The sequence below is a fragment of the Balaenoptera acutorostrata genome, chromosome 10, assembly GCF_949987535.1.
Source record: "Balaenoptera acutorostrata chromosome 10, mBalAcu1.1, whole genome shotgun sequence".
In the NCBI taxonomy this organism is placed as follows: domain Eukaryota; kingdom Metazoa; phylum Chordata; class Mammalia; order Artiodactyla; family Balaenopteridae; genus Balaenoptera; species Balaenoptera acutorostrata.
The window spans coordinates 93660266-93684530 of NC_080073.1; the positions used below are offsets into that span (position 1 = coordinate 93660266).

At 36.3% G+C, this 24265-nt stretch overlaps 1 protein-coding gene across 4 annotated transcripts in view; it reads left to right on the top strand.

The window, feature by feature from the left end:
- Window positions 1–24265, top strand: part of NUP153 (nucleoporin 153) — a 75015-nt gene that overhangs the window by 35729 nt on the left and 15021 nt on the right. For 3 of the 4 annotated variants that reach the window (XM_007197167.3, XM_057554495.1, XM_057554496.1), the window contains 10 exons: window positions 659–775; window positions 862–906; window positions 1015–1071; window positions 3198–3344; window positions 6194–6246; window positions 6501–6627; window positions 9932–10069; window positions 10716–10814; window positions 11859–11946; window positions 23283–23408. In XM_007197167.3, coding sequence (XP_007197229.2) covers window positions 659–775; window positions 862–906; window positions 1015–1071; window positions 3198–3344; window positions 6194–6246; window positions 6501–6627; window positions 9932–10069; window positions 10716–10814; window positions 11859–11946; window positions 23283–23408 — 997 coding nt within the window. The remainder of the gene's footprint in view (window positions 1–658; window positions 776–861; window positions 907–1014; window positions 1072–3197; window positions 3345–6193; window positions 6247–6500; window positions 6628–9931; window positions 10070–10715; window positions 10815–11858; window positions 11947–23282; window positions 23409–24265) is intronic. The other variant, XM_057554494.1, reaches the window with a different exon arrangement.

Below are 24265 nucleotides of genomic sequence, written 5' to 3' on the forward strand. Positions count from 1 at the left end.
GAACCCGTGTCCCCTGCATTAGCAGGCAGATTCTCAACCACTGCGCCACCAGGGAAGCCCCTACATGTCTATTCTTTATAAGGATTTTTCCTTAACTCCAATTTTAAGAACGTTTAAAAGTCATTTATTAAGAAATAGCCTGAGTATTTAAAATTTTCCTTAAAATTTGAGAAACAAGTCAGTTTAAAAATTTTAATTTCCATTTCAATAAAAGTTTACAGTCTTGTTTAGCTATCTTGGATGTTACTATAGTTAGAAGTTATTTAATACCAAAAATAATTAATACTAATGCAGTTCTCATTAGTGTTCTTGGATTTAAATATCAGGGATAAATTGATCCAGGTGATACTATAACTTTTTACCAGTTGTCTCATTTTTCACATTTAACATAGCTGACAGGTCTTTAGAGTAGCGTGTGCTATCTTATCATTTTTATCTGATTGTAAAAGTAATTTCTCAGAGAATTGAATTTTCAAGAAAGGCATAAAGAAAAAACGTTGAACATGAGCTTAATGATACCACCCAGGGATAAGTTGCTGTTAACAGTTAATCCTATTTCACTTCTCACATTCATTCTATTTTGTAAATATTTTCATTGCCTGAAATATGTGCTTTAGAGTTTACGGTTCCAACAAATAACTCAAGGTTTACATTATAGGTACCAGTCAGAAGACAGATGAAAGCTAAGCAACTCAACGCACAATCCTATGGTGTGACTAGTTCAACAGCTCGGAGGATATTGCAGTCTTTAGAGAAGATGTCAAGCCCTCTAGTGGTAAATTTTTTAAATCACAAATTCAGGAGTGTAACAGAATTTGAGTTTAGTGAAAAATCTTAATTTTGTTATTTCAACATTAACAGGATGCAAAAAGAATTCCATCTGTTTTTTCTTCTCCTCTAAATTCCGTAAGTTGACTTTTAAATCTTTTTAGGAGATATATTTTTATATATTGGTATGAGAGTCATATTTTTTCAAAGTTTCCCATCTATTCTAATAGTGTTTTATTTTTTCAGCCTCTTGATAGGAGTGGGATAGATACCACCACAGATTTTCAGGCCAGAAGGGAAAAGGTAAGACTTCTTTAGCATTTATTTAAGGTATTGGCAGTTTTGTTGTATTTATTTTTAAGTTGTCAAATATACAAATTGACTTTAGTTGATGGTCATTAGGGAACATGTTTGAAAAAATAGATTTTTTTACTTGGACATTGTAGCCTCTTGTGAGGGCCTTACCACATGCTGTATATGTAGTAGATGCTCTGTGAATATTTCTTGGTTATTTGGCATTTCCATCTTCAGTATCCTGGCAGTCTTTTTTTTTTTTTAACTTTATTATTTTAAAAAATTTTGGGGGGGTATCGGTGATTTACAATGTTTTGTTAGTTTCAGGTGTATAGCAAAGTGAATCAGTTATACATATGTCCACTCAATTTTTAGATTCTTTTCCCATATAGGCCATTACAGAGTATAGAGTTCCCTGTGCTATACAGTAGGTTCTTATTAGTTATCTATTTTATATATTCCTGTCAGTCTTTATGAGTGACTCTTAACAAACATTATGTTTGTTTCCTCATAAACAAACATTATTGTCAAATTTGTTATGTGTGATGGGATTTCTAGTTGGCATATCTTCCATCAGTCAGCCAATGTACTGTTCCAAGATAGCAGAGCTAATAAAAAATATAATATAGATTATACATTGATAACCTTTTTTAGTGTATTCTATTTGGTTAAAATTAGCTTTGGGGAGGTTACTGTGGGGGAAAAAAATGCTTAATAGTTAGAGTTAAAGAGGTATATTTTTTGTCAGTTATATTTGTGGCTAGTTAAATATCCTTCGGGGAAGCAGATTCCCAGATCATTACTTGTGAAAGCATTTATTATGATACCAAGTTCCCCCAGCAGTAGTTGACTAAAATTATCATAAATCTCTGAACTAATTGTGGGAACTATATTCAAGATACTGGTAAATTATAATTATTGTTACTGAAATTCTGAAAGCTTAATTGAGTTTTTTCTTGGGATAGCATTGCTTCTCAATTTTCCGTAGTACCCAGACATTTGTAATAAGGCAAGAGAGAATTCATTATTGGCTGCTGTGATGGGATTAATTTAAGCCATTAGCTGCTTTTCTCAGACTCACTTATATCAGATTGCTTAAAAAGAAGTAAAATTTAAAAATTGTGCCATAAGAGAAGTTCTCATCAATAAAAATTTTATTAACGGTTGAGTATAGTATCAATAAAATTTTGGTAATGGGTGCTAGGAAGTATGAAGACCAGAATACAGTATTGTAGTTAAGGTTTTACGGTTGTAATCAGAACAGTCTACAAAATAGACTTGCTCATTGAATTATAGGATCACATTTGTGATGAAGATTTAGGGAAGAGCTAGTAACTATACAGAGGCTTTGCCCTGGAAACCAATGCTGTTCACAGCTGCTGCTGGGTGAAAGGACTGTATTCATAGTGTTACAGTCTTTGGACAGAGTAGAAGCTCTTGGCTTTATAGTCATCTTGCACCAACAGGATTTTTACTGTGTTTTCAGTGTACCAAAAGAATGTTGACAAAACACTTGTGTACTTAGATAATGAAGCCAGTTCATCTTAAGATTTGGAATTCTTCACAGTGCTTTACTAATTGGACTTAAATTGTACGACTTTTGATTTGGTTTTTAAATAACAATGGAAGAAAATTTACTTGGAGAGAGATTTGCTCATTTTTTAGCAATTAAAATATTTTCATAGCTAGTTAAAAAAAAGAGAATGTAGATAGTAATTTGGGGAAAATGTGGCAGAATCAGTTTTGGTTCATATGTTTGAAATTCATCCTGTAAAAGCTTAGATTATTCAAAATACTCTGCAATCGTTTCCATTTTGTGTGTGTCACGTGTGTGAAAAGACATTAAGTCTAGAATAAAATAGTCTGTGAAACTGTTTTGAAATTATATGTGTATATGTAGGTATATGTCTAAATAAATAAGTACATACATAAATTAATAATATAAATACACACACACACCCTTGGTTCTTTACTTTCAGTTTTTCCTCCTAGTATTTGTTTGCACCCACTGGGTATTTCTCTAGGAAGTACTCATAGTTTCTGGGTTACATTAGCTATTGTCAAATAATTTTTAAATATGCATCGCTGATAAATGAAAGTAAAAGTTTGTCTTTTGATTTCTGCCTGTGTGTAAGGTGGACTCTCAACACCCCCCTGTTCAGAGACTCATGACCCCAAAGCCAGTTTCCGTAGCAGCAAATCGAACTGTTTATTTTAAACCATCTCTGACCCCTTCTGGTGAATTAAGGAAGACTAATCAAAGAATAGATAAAAAGCACAGTGTGAGTATGTGTTTATTTTCACTAGTCTTTGAATATCGATTAAAATGAGTAAGAATAAATAAAGTACCAGTAACCTACTGTTGCAGTCTAGCAACTAGATAATGCGTAAAGTTTGTGAATTAGTGATGATTACGAATTGGTATGGCTTTAAATAGTTGGCACCTTGGTCAAATCCTAAATTAGTGTTTACTAGTAAACACTAGTATATATTCATTGTTTAGATTAAATAATTTAGCCAAACTAGCTTTATTTGTGTGTTTTGTTTATGTTGTTGAACTATTTGAAAATAAATTTTAGACACCATGACTGTTCACCCCAAACTGCTTTGGTATAGATCTCCTATGTTGTCATGTCTAGGCAAATTACTGTCACTTCCTTCCTAATATTATCTAATATCTAGTTAATATTCATATGTTATTTATAGCTGTTTGGGTTTTTTTGTTTTTGTTTTTGTTTGCCATGCCGTGCATCTTGTGGAATCTTAGTTCCCCAACCAGAGATTGAACCCAGGGCCCAGGCAGTGAAAGCACAGAGTCCTAACCACTGGACTGCAAGGGAATTAATTCCCTATGGCTACTTTTTTGAGCCAGAATCCAAACAGGTTTCACATATTACTTTTGGTTTTGTCTTTCTAGACCTCAAATCTTCATGCTCACCACATTGTTTTTGTTTTAAATGACTTCCTTATTGAGATATAATTCGTATACCTTGCCATTCACCTATTTATTTAAAGTTTACAGTTCAATGGTTTTAGTATATTCACAGTTGTTCATCTACCAGTACAGTCAACTTTAGAACATTTTCATCACCATCCCCTCCCCCTCCCCCAAATCTCACATCCATTAGTGGTCACTCTCCACCTCTACCCCTCAAGCCCTAGGCAACCACTAATCTATCTCTATAGGCTTGCTTATCTGGACATGTCATATAAATGAAATCTTAAAATAAGTGGTCCTTGGTGTTTGGCTTATTTCACTTATGTTTTTGAGGTTCACATCATATATTAGAACTTCAGTCCTTTTTTATGGCTGAATAATATTTCATTGTTTGGATATACCACATTTATCCATTCATCAGTTGAGGGACATTTAGGTTGTTTTCACTTTTTAACTGTAATGAATAAATACTGCTGTGAACTTTTGTGTGCAAGTTTTTTTGTGGACATAAGTATTCATTTCTCTTGGGTCTTATAGCTTGGAGTAGAATTGTTAGGCGCATTGGTATTTGAAAAGGCCAGGTCAGTTGTCTTACATGATGTGTCTCATATCCTGGGTTTGTCTGTTTTCCTGTGTCATTTAACTAAAGTGCATTTTTTTGTATTTACATAACATCTTCCTATTTGTGCCTTTGTTTATGTTTAATTTCATTCAATCTTCTTGAAAATATTCAAACTAAAGTTGAAAGAATAGTACAATATTTACCCATTTCCTTTAACTTGACTCACCAATCTTTAACATTTTTTCATATTTGCTTTATCAAACTTTAAAAAAATGATTTGAACATAATTTTGGACTTGCAAGAAAAATCTTAAGAACTCCACATTTTACTACATTTTCTTCATGTTTTTCTGTGTTTTCTACAAACAAGGAGTTCCCTCACATAACTGCAGAACAATTACCCAAACCAGAAAGAAACTTGATATCGGTACAGTACTATTATTTACAGATTTTATTTAGATGCCAGTTGTCCCGAAAGAAAGAAAATGCAAGATCATGTTTTGCACTTAGTTGTCATATCTCTTTATCTCCTTTAGTCTAGAACAGGTTTTTAGGCTTTTTTTATTTGTTTGTTTTTTGGTATTTCATAACCTTGATAGTTCTGAAGAGTAAAGTAAGCTGCGTGTTCGACGTCTCCTCATGATTAGACTCCGGTGTGGTACTTTTGGTAGTAATACCACAGAATAGAGTCTGAACTCTTCTCACTGTGTCGTATTAGGAGGCACGCTCTACCAGCTGGTCCCATTCCTGACACTGTGATAACTAGTTAAGGTGGCGTCAGTGGGATTTCTTCACTGTGAAGTTACTGTTTTACCTTTCGTAATTAATAAGATATCTTTGAGAGGATAAATATCTTTTTCACCCACCAGTGTTAGCATTATTGATAATATTTGCCTGAATCTATTATTTGTAGATGCCAAATGGTGGTTTTCTAATTACACTATTTCTTCTACCTTTATGAAGTTGGCTTTCTACTGTAGGAAGTTTTCTTTTCTCTTTTTTTGTGTGTATTTCCCTATTTAAGTCAGTGTGAATTCTTATATTTCATAAGATTATAATCTTTTATTAGCATTATTTATTTTGATGCTCATATTGTCCCATATTTGGCCTTTGAACTGGCTCCTGTGTGTCCTTTTAATATTTCCCCATCATTTTTCAAGCACTTAGTTTCTTTTTGATACTGTAAAACAACCCAGGCTCATCTTGTGAGTTTTCAGCCCCAGCCCTGTAATCAGCCATTTCTCCAAGGAACCCTGATTCCTTTAGATGGAGGAACTCTTAAGTTGCAGAGAATCATTTCAAAAGGAATATCCTTGTAAATTTGATTGCACATTTAATAGGCCATAATGAGAGATAAGTAAAAGTATTTTTGTGGTTGGTAAGTGCATTAAATTTGTACACTGCTGTTTTGTTGAAAGGACAGTTGTGCTTAGTGACAGTTTATGTGTCTAATCACACTGTAGCTCTTGGTCATCATTCAGGAGACAGGGTATAGGTTGCAGATTTTAGGATTCATTAACTAAAAAATCATCAAATTCCTGATTCCAAATATTAAAATTCACAGATAGAAGGGTGGTGTTAAGAAAATTAAATAAGCAAGCTTGTAAATACATTGTGTTTATTCTTTTCTAGACTGGATATGAAAAAAATATGACACCAGGACAAAATAGAGAACAACGAGAAAGGTAATGTCATCTTTATAGTGAAGCTTCTTTATACTCATTTGTAAGGTCTGTATTTGATTTGTATCTGCCTTTTTGAAGATTAAGGTTAAAAAAATAGAAACCACACACACATCTGTCAGCTTTTAAAATCACATTCAGCTGAACATTTATTTTCTCAGTTGTTACCCGTTCTAATTTTTTTGGGTTCAATTAGTTAACAAGTTATGGACCAGAGTAATACATCATTGGTTTTAATTTTCTTTTTCTTTGCCTAGCGGCTTTTCTTACCCAGATTTCAGTGTGTCTGCAGCCAATGGTTTGTCTTCTGGAGTAGGTGGTGGAGGTGGGAAGATGAGGCGAGAGAGGACGCGCTTTGTGGCATCTGAACCTCAAGAGGAGGAGGTAGGGTTGTACTCTTAACATGTGTTCTGAAGCATTGTAATACCTTGAAGTTCATTATTAAAAGCTTTGGTGTGGTGGTGAGGGGGAGACCTGGAGGTCCCCTGGAGGGGTGGGGTTTGGGGAGACCCAGCACAAGAATAATCTGCCATTGAAACAGTTCCTTAAAAGTGTGTGTGTGTGTTAAGCTGTCAGGCTTTTTTTTTTTTTTTTTTTTTTTTAAATAATTTTTGGCTGCGTTGGGTCTTCGTTGCTGCGCGGGCTTTCTCTAGTTGCGGTGAGCAAGGGCTACTCTTCATTGCAGTGCGCTGGCTTCTCATTGTGGTGACTTCTCATGGTGGTGGCTTCTCTTGTTGCGGAGCATGGACTCTAGGCGTGTGGGCTTCAGTAGTTGTGGCACACGGGCTCAGTAGTTGTGGCTCGCGGGCTCTAGAGTGCAGGCTCAGTAGTTGTGGCGCACGGGCTTAGTTGCTCCATGGAATGTGGGATCTTGGTTTCCCTGACCAGGGATCGAACTGGCATCCCCTGCATTGCAAGATGGTTTCTTAACCACCGGACCACCAGGGAAGTCCGGAGAAATGTTTCCACCTGTGTAACCCAAACCCCTATCAAGCTGTCGAACATTTCCATCACTCCAGAAAGTTCACTCATGCACCTTCCCTGTCAATGCCCATTGATTGCCTCCTGCCCCAGGGACAGTCACTATTCTCATTTGTTCCGTAATATACATATATATATATATATATATATATGGTTTTGCTGGTTCTAGAACTTCATATTGATACAGTTAGTCAGTATGTATTCTTTTGTTCCTGACTATTATGAATAAAGCTGCTGTGAACATTCTTGAACCTTTTTGTAGACATAAGTTATTTCTCTTAAGATAAATACTTAGAAGTGGAGTTATGAGGTTATATGATATGTGTTTAACTTTTTAAGTAACTGACAAACTGTTTTCCCCAAAGTGATTGTAACATTTTACACTCCCACCAGCAGTGTGGGGCTTTTCTTACTCAATCAACTACTCTTTATCAGTAGTTGACTGTCATCCTTTAAATTTTAGCCCTTCTGCTTTGTGTATGATGGTGTCTCATTGTAATTTTAATTTGCCTTTCCCTCTTGCTTAATAATGTGTTCTTCTTTATGTGTTTATTGGCCATAATATCTTCCTTTGTGAGGTGTCAGTTAGATCTTTTGCTCTTTTAAAAATTGGATTGTCTTACTATCATCGAGTTGTAGCAACTCTATAAATTCTAGACCCAAGTACTTTGTCAGATACGTGTCTTACAGATATTTTCTTCCAGTTTGACTTGCCTAATCCTTTTCTTAACAGTATCCTTTAATAAGCAGATGTTCTAACTTTATGAAGTCTGAACTTACCCATTTTTTCCCATTTTTATTGTTCTTTGTGTCCTAAGAAACCTATCCCCAGGCTGCCAAAAAAGTCTCCTGTGTTTTCTTCTAGGAGATGTATAGTACTGCTTTTATGTTTTTCCTAGTTTCCTTTTTGATTCCTTATATGATCCATGGATTATTAAGAAGTGGATTTAGTCATGATTTTAATGTTTTGAAATGTATTGAGACTTGTTTTGTAGCCCAGCACATGGTCTGCTTGATGAGTCTTGACGAATGTATATTCTGCGGTTGTTGGGTATGGTATTCTGCAGATATCAGTTAGATAAGATGACTGATAGTATTTCTAAGATCTTTGTTCTTGCTGAATTTTGGAGGGAGTGGGGTGGGGAGATGTCTGTTTACTGTATTGTTGAGATATGAGTTAAAATTGTCAACTTTTATTTGGTGAATTTGTCTTTTTCCCATTTATAATGTCAATTTTTGCTTACTTATTTCGAGGCCCTCATTGGTGTATACACCTTACATCTATTGTGGCTTCTCAGTGATTTGCCCCTTTTAATATTACTAAATGTCCTTTAAAAAAATCTTTGGAAATATTCTTTGTCTTGAAACCTGCTTTAGCCAATATTTAATATAGCCAGCCACTTTATTACTGGAATTAGCCTTCTTATGCTTACTAACTGCAAGTTTTATCTTTTTCCATCCATTTACTTTCAATCTGTGCCTTTTCGTTTAACGTTAAGTCTCTTATAGACAGCATATAATTGAGTCTTGTCCTTTTATCTATTTTCTGCCTTTTAATTGGAATGTTTACTTATATTATTGGTATGGTTGGATTAAGGTCTACCTTTTTTTTTATTTTCTATTTTTCCCACTTGTTTTTTGTTTCTCTCTTGTTCCTTTTGAAAGCTGTCTTCTTTTAGGTTAATTGGAAAAATTAAGAGGAAAAAAGGATGTTAGCCTCACATATTCTCCAATTCTTCCAGAAATCTGAATTTCCATTTGGTATCATTTCCCTTCACCCTGAAGAACCTATAGAGCAGGTTTTATGGTGACAGATTCTTAGTCTTGTTTTCTCCAAGTGCCTTTATTACACACCTGTAGTTTACAGAGATTTGGTTTGCCAGAGATTTAGACAGTTTATATGCAGACTTGGGATTCCCTTCTGTGGCTCTTCATTCCTGCATCTCCCCTTATTTTCTACCTACTGTGATCACCCTTTTGTGTCCTTTGAATGCCTCAACCAACAGATTTGCAGTTTTCTTTCTGAATTTCAACTATCCAACTGGCATCAACTCAAAGAGAGCAGGAAGCTCACTCAAAAGAAGCCCTTCTTCTAAGTATCTTCTTCCCTCCAGTATCTGCTTGCTTTTGGTTGCTTTGTAGTGTTTTCAGATGGATGTTTTTAATATATTGTCCAGAGTCTATAATTCCTATCTGTCAGAGCATTGGTCAGGCACAAGCTCCTCCACCATTAGCAGAAGTGGAACTCTTTTTGTCTGTTCTGATCTGGGTCATTTGAGACTAGTGGTGGTCTTTGCTATATTGAGTTAAAAACCAAGGCAGTTCACCAGACTTACCAGTGCTGACATTTATTAAATGCTTGTTTTACATGCCAAGACCAAAAGTGACTTTCTTTCGTATTAATAGCACAACTATGGTACGTTAACTTTTTTTCTCATTTTCACCAGTTAGGAAATTGGTACTGAGGACAGTTAGGTTCACGAAGTCTCATGGCTGACTGGTGGCACAGCTGGGATTCATGTCTTGTTTATTTATTTATTTTTTATTCAAGAGCTCACATCGTTAACACTGCATAGTGCTACCGTATCCCTGTTTATTCTAAACTTACCTGTAACTATTGATATATCAGTTCTACCTGAAAATAAGTAGAGACAAAAGTATGACACGAAAGATGAAATATACCATTGTAAAACATGTTGTGTTTTAGGAAATGGAAGTCCCAGTATTACCGAAAATCTCTCTACCCATCGCCAGTTCTTCCCTGCCTACCTTCAGTTTCAGTTCTGCTGTGATCACAGCTTCCTCTCCATCGCCCACTGGTCCTTCACAGTCATTAACCAACCAGGTAAAAAACCATTGCACCAATAGAGGTGGTTTTTGTTTTTTCTCATTCTTTAATTTTAAAAAAGCTAAGCTGTTTAAAGCAATGATTAATTTTCACTATGGAAATTAACAACTCAGTAAGATGAGAAAAATGGAAATAGTGTTTTGCTTTTTTTTTTTTTATGTACATCATGATGGGAGCATTCTTCAATTCTTATGAATGCATTAGAGGAAGAGTTGATTATAAGTTTGTTTCCAAACAATGCTTCCAGTTAAAATACTTTTTTTTTTTTTTTCGGTGAGAGTGGATTTATGTTTTTGTTTCTCAAGTAGTATTAACATTTTTAATCTGCTCCTGAAATTTTTATGCTTTTTTTCCTGACTTTTACATCTTCTGACCATATTCTTATAGATGTTATTTTTCCCCTTTAGATAAATATCTCCCTCTAAGGTAATGTATATTCCTCTTCCAAGGGGAAGCAAGATCTTATAGCAGTTAACTGTTAAGTAGTTTTCAGAAGTTAAAAAGTGATTTTTAAATTCAAAAGGGGAAAAAATTGCTTTTGGCTTCTTTGTAATAATTAATTTTGCTTAAGGTCTATTTTATTGTCAATTTCTTTTCTAAAAAACTCTTTTTGTATTGTTTCTTTAATAATTTGGAAAACTAGGTACAAATGACCTCTCCAAACAGCACTGGCAGCCCCTTGTTTAGATTTTCATCTCCAATTGTAAAATCTACTGAGGCAGATGTACTACCTCCGTCATCTGTAAGTAGCAAGCAAGGAATATTTCATATTTATTGATTTCAAAGGCATACTGTACTTTTAAAATCAAATCTAAGATGCCATTGGTAGTAAGAAATACCACTTTTCTTACCAAAAAAATTCCAATGTACAGAAAACTTTGAATGAACATCTATATATTTTTCACTATATATATACATATATATATATATATGCATATGCATATTCTTATGTACCATTTGAAAGTTAGGATGCAGACATCTTGGTACCCTTAATACCTTTCCGTGTATCCCCTAAGAAAAAGGATATTCCTTTGTATACCCACAATACAGTTATCCTATCCAAGAAATGTAACATGATATAATAGTAATAGTGTTCATGTTCACATCTACCCATCAGCCCCAGACTGTCCTTTAATTGCTGTTTGTTTCTCTTGGTCCTAGATCCAGTTACGATTAGGACTAATCTAAGTCATATTGAATTTAGTTAACATGTCTCTTGAATTGACTTTAATCTAGAAAAGTTGGAAGTTTTTATGTCCCACAGTATGTATTTGTTTCTTCATAATTAAGAATAAATATTTTGAGTAAGAATAATACATAAGTTTAATGTTCGAATTGCCCTACCTGTATTTGGCATGTGTATCATTTTAACATGTTACCTTCTGTTTTTCACTGTGTCCTTGTTTTCTGTCACAACTAGATGTTCCAGATCATTTTGTAACTTCCCTGCCACATGCCTGAAATGCACTTGTTGGCCATAAAATCTCATACTTTTTATTAGGAAATGGCATTTAGAAATCCAGAACTGGGCATTAGGAACACATTATTTTACGTATTGCTTTGAATGAAAAAATGCTTCAGAAATTTAAAATGCTGTTGTTAAACTGTGACACACCATTCATTATAAGAAGCACACCAGTTTTAGAGATTTAAAATAGGAGAAACTGTGAATCTTAGAATATGTGAAATTGAGTATATTTTTTTGACTTGGCATAAAATAGAGCTTTATATTTGATAATCATGTGAAGCTAAGTGGACACTGAAAAGAGACCTTCTCTCTCTACAGATTGGATTTACATTTAGTGTGCCCGTGGCAAAGACAGCAGAACGTTGTGGCCCTAGTAGTGCCTCAGAGCCACTTACAAGGAGTTCAGGTAAGGAACCATTTCCATAATATTTCACATAAAAATACATTAGATTGATATTTTAAATTATCTTTTACCTTTGGCAGTTCTTGTAAATGGTTTCGTTTGAATACAATTAGCTCTCTAAATGTGAATGGTTACAGTCTGGATGTGAAAGGGATGGTCACAATAACAAATTTATCCACTGTCTTTGTTTAGTCAAAATAAAGTGATAGTTTATTATAAATGAAATCTTCCCTTTTTTTTAACATCTTTATTGGAGTCTAATTGCTTTACAATGGTGTGTTAGTTACTGCTGTATAACAAAGTGAATCAGCTATACGTGTATATATATATATCCCCATATCCACTCCCTCTTGCGTCTCCCTCCCACCTTCCCTACCCCACCCCTCTAGGTGGTCACAAGGCACCAAGCTGATCTCCCTGTGCTATGTGGCTGCTTCCCACTAGCTATCTATTTTACATTTGGTAGTGTATATATGTCCATGCCACTCTCTCAGTTTGTCCCAGCTTCCCCTTCCCTGTGTCCTCAAGTCCATTCTCTCGTCTGCATCTTTTTTCTTTATTCCAGTCCTGCCCCTAGGTTCTTCAGAACCTTTTTTTTTTTTTAGATTCCATATATATGTGTTAGCATATGATATTTGTTTTTCTCTTTCTGACTTCACTCTGTGTGACAGACTCTAGGTCCATCCACCTGACTACAAATAATTCAATTTCGTTTTTTTTTATGGCTGAGTAATATTCCATTGTATATATGTGCCACTTCTTCTTTATCCATTCATCTGTCAGTGGACACTTAGGTTGCTTCCATGTCCTGGCTATTGTAAATAGTGCTGCAATGAACATTATGGTACATGACTCTGTTTGAATTATGGTTTTCTCAGGGTATATGCCCAGTAGTGGGATTACGGGGTCATATGGTAGTTCTATTTTTAGTTTTTTAAGGAACTGTTCTCCATAGTGGCTGGAGATTTACATTCCCACCAACAGTGCAAGAGGGTTCTCTTTTCTCCACACCCTCTCCAACATTTATTGTTTGTAGGTTTTTTTGATGATGGCCATTCTGACTGGTGTGAGGTGATACCTCATTGTAGTTTTGATTTGCATTTCTCTAATGATTAGTAATGTTGAGCATCCTTTCATGTGTTTGTTGACAATCTGTATATCTTTGGAGAAATGTCTATTTAGGTCTTCTGCCCATTTTTGGATTGGGTTATTTTTTTTTTTGATATTGAGCTGCATGAGCTCCTTGTATATTTTGGAGATTAGTCCTTTGTCAGTTGCTTCGTTTGCAAATATTTTCTCCCATTCTGAGGGTTGTCTTTTCATCTTTTTTTATGGTTGCCTTTGCTGTGCAAAAAGCTTTTAAGTTTCATTAGGTCCCATTTGTTTATTTTTGTTTTTATTTCATTTCTCTAGGAGGTGGGTCAAAAAGCATCTTGCTGTGATTTATGTCATAGAATGTTCTGCCTATGTTTTCCTCTAAGAGTTTGGTAGTGTCTGCCCTTACATTTAGGTCTTTAATCCATTTTGAGTTTATTTTTGTGTATGGTGTTAGGGAGTGTTCTAATTTCATTCTTTTACATGTAGCTGTCCAGTTTTCCCAGCACCACTTACTGAAGAGGCTGGCTGTCTTTTCTCCACTGTATATTCTTGCCTCCTTTATCAAAGATAAGGCGACCGTATGTGCGTAGGTTTATCTCTGGGCTTTCTGTCCTGTTCCATTGATCTATATTTCTGTTTTTGTGCCAGTACCAGACTGTCTTGATTACTGTAGATTTGTAGTAATAGTCTGAAGTCTGGGAGCCTGATTCCTCCAGTTCCGTTTTTCTTTCTCAAGATTGCTTTGGCTATTCAGGGTCTTTTGTGTTTCCATACAAATTGTGAAATTTTTTTGTTCTAGTTCTGTGGAAAATGCCATTGGTAGTTTGATAGGGATTGCATTGAATCCTTAGATTGCTTTGGGTGGTATAGCCATTTTCACAATGTTGATTCTTCCAATCCAAGAATATGGTATATCTCTCCATCTATTTGTATCATGTTTAATTTCTTTCATCAGTGTCTTATAATTTTCTGCATACAGGTCTTTTGTCTCCTTAGGTAGGTTTATTCGTAGGTATTTTATTCTTTTTGTTGCAGTGGTAAATGGGAGTGTTTCCTTAATTTCTCTTTCAGATTTTTCATCATTAGTGTAGAGGAATGCAAGAGATTTCTGTGCATTAATTTTGTATCCTGCTACTTTACCAGATTCGTTGATTAACTCTAGTAGTTTTCTGGTAGCATTTTTAGGACTCTCTATGTATAGTATCACGTCATCTGCAAACAGTGACAGTTTTACTTCTTCTTTTCTCATTTGGATTCCTTTTATTTCTTTTCCTTCTCTGATTGCTGTGGCTAAAACTTCCCAAACTATGTTGAATAATAATGGTGAGAGTGGGCAACCTTGTCTTCTTCCTGATCTTAGTGGAAATGGTTTCAGTTTCTCACCATTGAGAACGATGTTGGCTGTGGGTTTGTCATATGTGGCTTTTATTATGTTGACGTAGGTTCCCTCTATGCCCACTTTCTGGAGAGCTTTTATCATAAATGGGTGTTGAATTTTGTCAAAAGCTTTTTCTGCATCTATTGAGATGATCATATGGTTTTTATCCTTCAATCTGTTAATATGTAACACATTGATTGATTTGCATATATTGAAGAATCCTTGCATTCCTGGGATAAACCCCACTTTATCATGGTGTATGATCTTTTTAGTGTACTGTTGGATTTTGTTGAGGATTTTTGCATCTATGTTCATCAGTGATATTGGCCTGTTGTTTTCTTGTTTTGTAACATCTTTGTCTGGTTTTGGTATCACGGTGATGGTGGCCTCGTAGAATGAGTTTGGGAGTGTTCCTCCCCTGCTATATTTTGGAAGAGTTTGAGAAGGATAGGTGTTAGGTCTTCTCTAAATGTTTGATAGAATTTGCCTGTGAATCCATCTGGTCCTGGGCTGTTGTTTGTTGGAAGATTTTTAATCACAGTTCCAATTTCAGTGCTTGTGACTGGTCTGTTTATATTTTCTATTTCTTCCTGGTTCAGTTTCGGAAGGTTGTGCTTTTCTAAGAATTCCAGGTTGTCCATTTTATTGGCATATAGTTGCTTGTAGTAATCTCTCTTGATCCTTTCTATTTCTGCAGTGTCAGTTGTTACTTCTCCTTTTTCATTTCTAATTCTGTTGATTTGAGTCTTCTCCCTTTTTTTCTTGATGAGTCTGGCTAATGGTTTATCAATTTTGTTTATCTTCTCCAAGAACCAGCTTTTAGTTTTATTGATCTTTGCTATCGTTTCCTTCATTTCTTTTTCATTTACTTCTGATCTGATCTTTATGATTTCTTTCCTTCTGTTAACTTTAGGGGTTTTTTTTGTTCTTTCTCTAATTGCTTTAGGTGTAAGTTTAGGTTGTTGGAGATTTTTCTTGTTACTTGAGGTAGGGTTGTATTGCTATAAACTTCTCTCTTAGAACTGCTTTTGCTGCATCCCATAGGTTTTGGGCTGTCATGTTTTCATTGTCATTTGCTTCTAGGTATTTTTTTATTTCCTCTTTGATTTCTTTTTTTTTTTTTAAAGGATTTTCTTATTTATTTATTTATTTATTTATTTATTTATTTTTGGCTGTGTTGGGTCTTCGGTTCGTGCGAGGGCTTTCTCCAGTTGCGGCAAGCGGGGGCCACTCTTCATCGCGGTGCGGGGACCGCTCTTCATCGCGGTGCGCAGGCCTTTCTCTATCGCGGCCCCTCCCGTCGCGGGGCACAGGCTCCAGACGCGCAGGCTCAGCAATTGTGGCTCACGGGCCCAGCTGCTCCGTGGCATGTGGGATCTTCCCAGACCAGGGCTCGAACCCGTGTCCCCTGCATTAGCAGGCAGATTCTCAACCACTGCGCCACCAGGGAAGCCCCTGATTTCTTCAGTGATCTCTTGGTTATTTAGTAGCATATTGTTTAGCCTCCATGTGTTTGTATTTTTTACAATTATTTTCCTGTAATTGATATCTAGTCTCATAGCGTTGTTGTCGGAAAAGCTACTCGATATAATTTCAATTTTCTTTACCAAGGCTTGATTTGTGACCCAAGATATGATCTATCCTGAAGAATGTTCCGTGAGCACTTGAGAAGAAAGTGTATTCTGTTGTTTTTGGATGGAATGTCCTATAAATACCAGTTAAGTCCATCTTGTTTAATGTATCACTTAAAGCTTGTGTTTCCTTATTTATTTTCATTTTGGTTGATCTATCCATTGGTGAAAGTGGGGTGTTAAAGTCCCCTACTGTTATTGTGTTACTGTCGATTTCCCCTTTTATGGCTGTTAGCATTTGCCTTATGTGTTGAGGTGCTCCTGTGTTGGGTGCATAAATATTTACAATTGTTATATCTTCTTGGATTGATCCCTTGATCATTATATAGTATCCTTCTTTGTGTCTTGTAATAGTCTTTATTTTAAAGTCTATTTTGTCTGATATGAGAATTGCTACTCCAGGTTTCTTTTGATTTCCATTTGCATGGAATATCTTTTTCCGTACCCTCACTTTCAGTCTGTATGTGTCCCTAGGTCTGAAGTGGGTCTCTTGTAGACAGCATATATACAGGTCTTGTTTTTGTATCCATTCAGCCACTCTCTGTCTTTTGTTTGGAGCATTTAATCCATTTACATTTAAGGTAGTTATCGATATGTATGTTCCTGTTACCATTTTCTTAATTGTTTTGGGTTTGTTATAGTAGGTCTTTTCCTTCTCTTGTATTTCCTGCCTAGAGAAGTTCCTTTAGCATTTGTTGTAAAGCTGGTTTGGTGGTGCTGAATTCTCTTAGCTTTCACTTGTCTGTAAAGGTTTTAATTTCTCTGTCGAATCTGAATGAGATCCTTGCTGGGTAGAGTAATCTTGGTTGTAGGTTTTTCCCTTTCATCACTTTAAATATGTCCTGCCACTCCCTTCTGGCTTACAGAGTTTCTGCTGAAAGGTCAGCTGTTAACCTTATGGGGATTCCCTTGTATGTTATTTGTTGCTTTTCCCTTGCTGCTGTTAATATTTTTTCTTTGTATTTTATTTTTGACAGTTTGATTAATATGTGTCTTGGCTTGTTTCTCCTTGGATTTATCCTGTATGGACTCTGCTTCCTGGACTTGATTGAAAGCCTCCCTAACATGGGAAGGGATATAGTCAACTATAATCTCTTCAAATATTTTCTCAGTCCCTTTCTTTTCTCTTCTTCTTCTGGGACCCCTATAATTCGAACGTTGGTGTGTTTAATGTTGTCCCAGAGATCTCTGAGACTCTCCTCAATTCTTTTCATTCTTTTTTCTTTATTCTGCTCTGTGGTAGTTATTTCCACTATTTTATCTTCCAGGTCACTTATCCATTCTTCTGCCTCAGTTATTCTGCTGTTGATTCCTTCTAGAGAGCTTTTCGTTTCATTTATTGTGTTGTTCATCATTGTTTTTTGCTCTTTAGTTCTTCTAGGTCCTTGTTAAACGTCTTTTGTATTTTCTCCATTCTATTTCCAAGATTTTGGATCATCTTTACTGTACTTACTCTGAATTGTTTTTCAAGTAGACTGCCCATTTCCTCTTCATTTGTTTGGTCTGCTGTGTTTTTACCTTGCTCCTTCATCTGCTGCGTATTCTTCTGTTTTCTCATTTTACTTAACTTACTGCGTTTGGGGTCTTCGTTTTGCAGACTGCAGGTTCGTAGTTTCTGTCGTTTTTGGTGTCTGTCCCCAGCGGGTAAGGTTGTTTCAGTGGGTTGTGTAGGCTTCCTGGTAGAGGGGACTGGTGCCTGTGTTCTGGTGGATGAGGCTGGATCTTGTCTTTCTGGTGGGCAGGACTGTGGCCGGTGGTGTGTTTTGGGGTGTCTGTGAACTTAGTATGATTTTAGGCAGCCTCTCTGCTGCTCATGGTTGGGGTTGTGTTCCTGTATTGATAGTTGTTTGGCATAGGGTGTCTAGCACTGGAGCTTGCTGGTCGTTGAGTGGAGCTGGGTCTTAGTGTTGAGACGGAGATCTCTGGGAGAGCTGTCGCCAATTGATATTACATGGGGCCGGGAGGTCTCTGGTTGTCCAATGTCCTGAACTCGGCTCTCCCACTTCAGAGGCTCAGGCCTGACACCCGGCTGGAGCATCAAGACCCTGTCGGCCACATGGCCAGGTATGTGGGGCGTTTCTTGCCTTTTGGGAGGTCTGAGGTCTTCTGCCAGCGTTCAGTAGGTGTTCTGTAGGAGTTGTTCCACATGTAGATGTATTTTTGATATATTTGTGGGGAAGATGGTGATCTTCACGTCTTACTCCTTCGCTGTCTTGAAGGTTGCCCACTGTGTTTACTTTTGATTACAACAGTTATTGTTATTCTTATCTTGGTATCATTTGATGTATTATTTCTGGAATATCCTGATGGTTATAAACTTGTCCTCAGTTGGGGGAACCAAGCAACAGGGAGCTGTGCTGACGTTTGCTCCTGTCACTGGAACTACTCCTATTGCTGCAGCTTTGCTCCTAGGCCTCCGCTCACCAGATCCAGGCAGCCTTCCAGGAGCCATGACTGCTGGTTACTGATCCCAGGGCTGCCCACCAGGTCTCACAGAGGTGTCTGGTATTAACCTGTCTGCCAGTGCTCTCGGTACCAGACTCTCCTCTGTGCTAAGCAGACATCGTCACCTGAGCAACAGGAGAGCTCCCTCAGTGGGTCTCTCGCCGTGGATGCTCTATAAATGAAATGTTATAAGAAGTTCAAGGGTGGTCTACATTGTAATTACAGTGGATTCCATCTGTAGGTTTACTCTTGAGTTCACAAGCATTTTTATGTGTAAGAGTTATGCCGGCCTCTGCAGATAGTGATATATAATTTCTAAACTCAAAAAAATGGGCATAATTGAGGGAAAGAAATGAATATCCAGATAATTAAACCATAGGCTTTTGCTGTGGTGGTGGTGGTTTTGTTTCAAGTATTGGGTGTTTGGGAAATGAAGAATCATCTGGGCTGAGTTACTCAGGTCAAGAATTCTGAGTAAGGGCATTTCTCACCCAACAAACAGCCAAATGCAAGAGAACAAGAGGAAAAGCATGGCATACTTTGAAAATCGCAAATAATTTGTCATGAGATTGAGAGGTAGCTTTAAATTGTAAAAATTCTCCGAATGCTATGCTCAATAATTGGATTTTAATCTGAATGTGGTAGGAAAACATTGGGTGGTTTTTATAGGGGGTGAGATGGTGCCTTGGAGTAACAGCAGTATGTTGAGTGGGCGTGTGGGTGGGAGTGGGGTGTCATATGCTGAGACACCAGTTAAGGGGCTGTTGCCTTATTCAGAAGTGTTTCGTTGACTATCTGCTGAGTTTGGGAATTTTTAAAAACTAGATCCTCCCTCAAAAGATAGATTTAAAAAACTATCAAAGAGCCAGGATCTATAAGGTAAGAAAGTCTTTGTCTTTGGATGATCTGGAAGAAAAGAGCGTAGGTTACGAGAGTGGCACAAAATAAGAATTTGACTGGTATGTTTTCAATCCTAATTTTTGTTGAATAAAACAGCCCTGTGTAAGAGAAAGTAATAAGCATATTTCAGGTGTACTTAACACATGATTTTTTTTTCTTTAATGTTACTGTGAATTCAAGAAGAATAAACCGATTCAAATTTCATTTTCATGCCTGGTTATGAGGGAAAGGCATTAAAGTCCTCCAGTTTTTATTAATGCTTTACTAATGGTAACTGAATGAGTAATAGTTTGTTGAAACAACTTTTGTGTTTCATTATATCTGGGGAAATTATCCAGATTTTTCAGGAGTTTATTATGAGTGGCATATATAGAATTGTTCTTACATTGAGACCTCTGTTTCTCACCACTTCTGTCATTAAAAAGCTGATGAAAATGTGGAAGTCATGATTATGCTGTGATAGGAGCTAATTTTCCCATTATCTTCATTTTCCATCTCTTTGAGTACACTTTAGGAAATCCTTAAAATTTACCTTAAGTTACTAAAAGCAATTCAGTTTTGATTATAAAGGAAGATAGAATGTGATAAAGTAATGAAAGCATTTTTCTTTGTTTTGACACAGTTGTAAGAGATAGGTATGGTGTTTTGTTTTTTGCACATTTTTATTATTCAGGTGAAATTGACATAAGATAAAGTTAATCATTTACAGGGGACAATTCATTGGTGTTTATAGTACAATCACAATGTTGATTGTGTTTAGTACAGTCACCACCTCTAACTAGTACCAAACATTTTTATCACTTCCAAAAGGAAACCTGTACCCATTAACCAGTTTTTCCCCATTTCCCCTCCCCCGCAACTGCTGACAGCTACTAATCTGTGTTCTGTTTCTATGTATTTACCTATCCTGGAACCATACAGTGTGACTTTTTGTATCTGGCTTCTTTCACGTACTGTTTTCAAGGTTCATCTGTCTTGTAGTATGTGTCATTACTTCATTCCTTTTATGGCTGAATGATATTCCACCATATGGATATACCATAATTTATCTGTTTATTCGTTGATAGACATTGAGTTGTTTCCACTTTTTGGCTATTGTGAATAGTGTTGCTATGAATATGCATGTACTTGTATTTGTTTGAATACTGGTTTCAGTGCTTTGGAGTGTATACCTGGGAATGGAGTTGATGGGTCAAATGATAGTCCTATATTTAAATTCTTGAGGAACTACAAAACTTTTTCTCAGCCGGCCCATTTTACATTCCCACCAGCAGGATTCAGATTTCTCCATGTTCTCACCATGTTTATTATTTTCCATTTTTTGATGATGGCCGTCGTAGTGGGTATGAAGTGATGCTTCATTGTGGTTTTGATTTGCATTTATTTCCCTGAAGACTAATGGTGTTTAGTATCTTTTTTTTTTTTTTGGAACAGAGAAAAGTTTATTGCAGGGCCAAGCAAGGAGAACAGGTTGCTTATGCTTAAAAAACCTGAACTCCTGTTTAGCATCTTCTCATGTGCTTTTGACCCTTTACATATCTTCTTGGGAGAAATGTCTGGTCAGGTCCTTTGCCCATTTTTAAATTGGTTTGTCTTCTTGTTGCTGACTTGTAGCGTTTTTATATAGTCTGGATACTAGATCTTTATCAGATGTGTGATTTGCAAATATTTTTTCCCATTCAGTCAGTTGTCACTTTCTTGATAATGTCCTTAGATGCACAAAGATTTCTAATTTTGGTGAAGTTCAGTTTTTTCTTTACTTGTGCTTTTGGTGTCATATCTAAGAATTCATTGTCAAATCCATGGTCATGAAGATACACCTCCTAGGTTTTCTTTTAAGAGTTTTATGGTTTCAGTTCTTATGTTTAGGTCATTGATCCATTTTTCTTGTTAAATTAATTAATTAATTTATTTTTGTCTGCGTTGGGTCTTCGTTGCGCACGGGCTTTCTCTAGTCGCGGCAAGTGGGGACTACTCTTCGTTGCGGTGCGCGGGCTTCGCATTGCGGTGGCTTCTCTTGTTGCAGAGCACGGGTTCTAGGTGCACAGGCTTCAGTAGTTGTGGCTTGTGGGCTGTAGAGTGCAGGCTCGGTAGTAGTGGCGCACGGGCTTAGTTGCTCCGCGGCATGTGGGATCTTCCCAGACCAGGGCTCGAACCCGTGTCCCCTGCATTGGCAGATGGATTCTTAACCACTGCGCCACCGGAGAAGTCCCCATTGATCCATTTTGAATTAATTTTTGTTTATGGTGTGAGGTAAGGGTAAGTAGGGTTTTTGAACTACTTTACCCACTGCTTTTAAATTGGCAAGCACTTTAGAAGAAAAACCTGATTATTTATATATTATTATGGAAAATTTCAAACATTCTCAGAAGTCGAAGAGTAGACTGAGTGCCCACACACACTTTACTGAGCTTCAGCATTTGCCATTTTGTGACCAATCTTGTTTCTCTCTCCCTCCTTCCTTCCTTCTCCCCTCACACACACAAACACACCTATCAGGTAATTTTGAAACAATCACAAACATATTTCATCTGTATACAGAAATATAATGACAAAATGATTATTGTACTCACAATATAGATCTCTTATTTTAAGTATAAGGATATGTTCGTTTTAGCAAGTTTGGGAACTATGAAAAGTAAAAACATCACTCTTTAGATGTAAACAGTCAAAATCTTCTGGACTTTCTAACCTACTCTTTCCCATAACTATGCTTCTAAGAATGATTTTTTGGGGCTGCATAGCATTCCATCATGTCAATGTTCTGTCATTTATGTAGCTAGCTCCTTTTATTAAGTATCATCCAGGTTTTCAATATAATAACTGAAAGATATTTTCAATCATAGGATGAATTTCTAGAAATGAAATATCTGGCTTAATTAAACATTAATTTTTTTTAAACATCTTTATTGGAGTATAATTGCTTTACAATGTTGTGTTACTTTCTGCTGTATAACAAAGTGAATCAGCTATACGTATACATATATCCCCATATCCACTCCCTCTTGCATCTCCCTCCCACCCTCCCTATCCCACCCCTCTAGGTGGTCACAAAACACTGACCTGATCTCCCTGTGCTATGCGTCTGCTTCCCACTAGCTATCTGTTTTACATTTGGTAGTGTATATATGTCCATGCCACTCTCTCACTTCATCCCAGCTTACCCTTCCCCCTCCCCGTGTCCTCAAGTCCATTCTCTATGTCTGCGTCTTTATTCCTGTCCTGCCCCTAGGTTCTTCAGAACCTTTTTTTTTTTTTAGATTCCGTATATATGTGTTAGCTTATGGTATTTGTTTTTCTCTTTCTGACTTACTTCACTCTGTATGACAGACTCTAGGTCCATCCACCTCACTACAAATAACTCAATTTCGTTTCTTTTTATGGCTGAGTAATATTCCATTGTATATATGTGCCACATCTTCTTTATCCATTCATCTCTCGATGGACACTTAGGTTGCTTCCATAAACATTAATTTTTAAAGTTTTTTTTTAAATCAGTGTTGTAAATTGCTGTGTAATCAAATACATATTTCATACAGTGTTTGAACTCGCCCCTGTTGCCATATCCTCTTCAGGGTTTCAGTTTGATGAAACTGGTGAACTTATTGGATAACAATTATAGATTATATATAGTTTATATAATTTTTTGTCCTTCTGGAGGAGAGAGATGTACAGTATAGGAAACAGTATTTTTTGCTTCCTTGTAATGGCAAGTTAACCCTGTACTTTAAGTCATTTGTTCATTATCTTTGAATTACAGTGACTTTTTTGGTGGTTTTTGTTCTTGTTTTTTAAGATGTTGATTCAAATGGACTTTGAGAGATTTTTAATACATGTAACTTGCTTTTTCTTAGCATAATATCTCTTACAATTAAAAAAAATTACAGCTCAAGATATCACTGCAGTGAACAGTCCAAGCTGTAAGAAGAAACCAGATGAAGATTGCAAGGACCCTTTCAAACCTGCAAAAACCCTGAAAGAAGGAAGTGTCCTAGATGTTCTGAAGAACCCTGGTAAGATAATGGCTGCCCTTGAGATAATCTAAAATCTTAATTGCAAAATCATGATCTCATCTTAATATCATTTGTTATTACTTTGTTGTACTTCAAGCTTTTAAAAAATGATGTCTAGTTTGATAGGAGATTGGCTTTTGAATGTAGATGTAGTCAGTAACTTTTTAGGTGCAAGACCTTAGAAACTATTTCTTTAGAATTTAAGGACTCTGCACTAAAATGGAATTTCTAAGGGGCAAGGATAGAAGGAGAAAATGTGAATTGCCTGTTAATTAGAGATGGGCCAATAATTGGAAAAAAGTAAATAAACCTGATGATATACCTGGACATGTCTCTCTCTGAGAGCGTTGAACTGCCTTGTTCTTCTCAGATTATTCCCCAGTTGTGGGATATATATATAACAAAGCCAAGTGGAAAGGAAACATATGCTGACTGTAACACACACACACAGGATAGTACTCACTTCAAATAAAATAAGATATGAATGTTAGTGGGTAAGAATTTGAAGATAATGAATAGAAGTCCTCAAATAGGAATAGGTTTTCAGTTTGAAAATCAAAGAGGATAGTATAATTCCAACTGGGATGTATACTATAAGAATATAAAAGTGTTTATAAGATAATCTAGTAGCTCAGAAAGAATTTAGATTTATCCAGCACATGTGTTCATGTATAACTGAATATGAGTTTCAATGATAAGGTTGGATGCTACAGCAAGATTTAGAGGGATTAGGATTTTTTGGTGTAGCTCCCATTTTATAGATGAGTATACTGCCTACTGGAGTCTCAGTATAGACGGTTTTATGCAGTTATGGGCAGGACTCCAGAATGCCTGTGTTAGGGTGAACCGAGTGGTAG